General features: G+C 41.0%; 1 protein-coding gene across 1 annotated transcript in view; it reads left to right on the top strand.

Moving 5' to 3' along the window:
* The first annotated feature begins 307 nt into the window (after positions 1–307).
* Positions 308–2,301, top strand: part of LOC135531942 (WD repeat domain phosphoinositide-interacting protein 1-like) — a 25,996-nt gene continuing 24,002 nt past the window's right edge. The window contains exons 1-2 of the mRNA XM_064959634.1: positions 308–338; positions 459–531. Of these exons, the coding sequence (XP_064815706.1) occupies positions 308–338; positions 459–531 (104 nt within the window). The remainder of the gene's footprint in view (positions 339–458; positions 532–2,301) is intronic.

Below are 2,301 nucleotides of genomic sequence, written 5' to 3'. Positions count from 1 at the left end.
AATTATCTCAAGGCTTAAAAATCCTCCTTTAACCAGGTCTCCTCCCCTTCATCTACACTGATTGAAGTGGATTTAACAAGTGACATCAATAAGGGATCATATCTTTCACCTGGATTCACCTGGTCAGCCTATGTCATGGACAGAGCAGGTGTTCTTAAATGATTTGCATACTCAGTGCTTTCTCTATCATTATCTATGGTCAGGTGGAGAAAAAAAAGCTTTGTCTTGATTGGCTCCTCTTGGGGAAAGGGAGGTCGGGTAACGCCCCCTAGTTTAAATCTATGCAGTAGTAGCAGAGATACAGATAATGAGTTGTTGTCCCGAAGGCGGGAAGGCAGGTGACCAGCTATCTATCGATCTGCTTATTAGACCTATAGAAGCACAGTGAGTAACGCTGTGCTCTCCGTGGACGGACGTTGACGTGAGTAAACCCTCTGGCTCCGCCTTTTCCTCTCCAGGTAGCTCTGCTGTGTTGTTATTCACGGAGGACTCAAACCAGTGGGCGCTGGTCACAGAGGGTCGGACGTCACAGTGGGCGGACACAGACAAGGAAAAGCTATTCATTTACAGTAGTAACAGCTGGCAAAACATTGACCTTCCTTGACCTCTCCTTGAGCGACCCTCAAGCACCTGCAGCAGCCTTTTGCTTCCACATGTTACTTTGTATATTTATATTGAACTATGTACCATTTATAACAGTTCTGGAGTGTAGATTCAATGTAGCCATACTGCCATAGACACAATACCTTGTTGAAGTGTAGCACTCAGCCAGGGATGGACATTATGATTTATATATAATAATATGTCTTCTTACAATATTAGACATATACACCAAAACGTACCACTCGGGTGTGAGTTCATTTATCACATAGGAACCACGGTACAATATGAAAACTCAGTCCACCAGAATCTGTAGTAAGCATGTTTATTTTACTCAAAAATATTGATTCATTGATTGAAACCCAGCACAAAGCAACATGATTTATTGCAAAACATCTTGAAGCTGCAGAAGTGTCTACTGTTCCAGTTGTAAATTAATACACATGATAACACATCTATCTGTGTAAAATTATACACATGATAACGCATCTATCTGTGTAAATTAATACACATGATAACGCATCTATCTGTGTAAATTAATACACATGATAACACATCTATCTGTGTAAAATAATACACATGATAACGCATCTATCCGTGTAAATTAATACACATGATAACACATCTATCTGTGTAAAATAATACACATGATAACACATCTATCTGTGTAAAATAATACACATGATAACACATCTATCTGTGTAAAATAATACACATGATAACGCATCTATCTGTGTAAAATAATACACATGATAACACATCTATCTGTGTAAAATAATAGGTAACTTGACAGTGGTGTGACTCTGTGTTGGGTTCAATTCCATTTCAATTCCAGTCAATTCAGAAAGTACACTGAAATTCCAATTCTCTTCAATGCTTTTCAATGATAAATGTTTTTAAAAAATGACTGGAATTGAAATGGAATTGACCCCAACCCTGGTGTGACTAACTGCTTAACGTAGACGTTAATAACAACTGGTAGTGGTGAGTCCCATGGTCATCTGGAGTAATGCTGACCGCACAGATGGCAAGACACAGCCTATGGCTCGAGCATCCTCCATGAACTCAGTGCTGCAGGGAAAACAGAGAGAAGAAGAAAAAACCGGTGAATAAATGTCATGTAAACAGAGTAGAACAGCCTGAGTTTTACCCATAAGGCTCTGGTCAACAGTAGTGCACTATGCTGTGTAATGATATGGGGGAAAGGTTAGTGTTGGAACAAAGGCAAACACACACTATCCAGGATACACTTCCACCCTCTGCCCCCAGGGGGCAGCACCAACAGGGTCTAGGTGCTGAGCTAAGCCTTGATAAGCACATCAGGTGCAGCCAATGAAGGTGATGGCAGTCTGGGAGAGAGAGAGGAGGACAGAAGCCTCTCAGTCAGATGTTATTTGTTTTTGTTGTGTTAGAAAACCTTTTTAGTTGGGCATATATTTGTGTAGTGTGGTTTCTGTACACATTTACTTTGTCACCATGAACATATGGATAATCTGCTTAGACTGGCCGACCAAGAGGTCAAGATGGAGCTAGCCCTGATCTCGGTAAGTTGCTGTCTCCTGGGTACATTCAACACCTGGCTGAATAAGCTGACTTCTCATATTTATACACACATCAACTCAGGTTACAGACCATGTAGCTAGGACCCCTAGGCATAATGAGTCAGGTTACAGACCATGTAGCTAGGACCCCTAGACATAA

Source organism: Oncorhynchus masou, unplaced genomic scaffold (assembly GCF_036934945.1).
Source record: "Oncorhynchus masou masou isolate Uvic2021 unplaced genomic scaffold, UVic_Omas_1.1 unplaced_scaffold_1676, whole genome shotgun sequence".
Classification (NCBI taxonomy): Eukaryota; Metazoa; Chordata; class Actinopteri; order Salmoniformes; family Salmonidae; genus Oncorhynchus; species Oncorhynchus masou.
The sequence above is the reverse complement of the archived record's forward strand: the minus strand, read 5'-3'. Positions and strand labels throughout refer to the sequence as shown.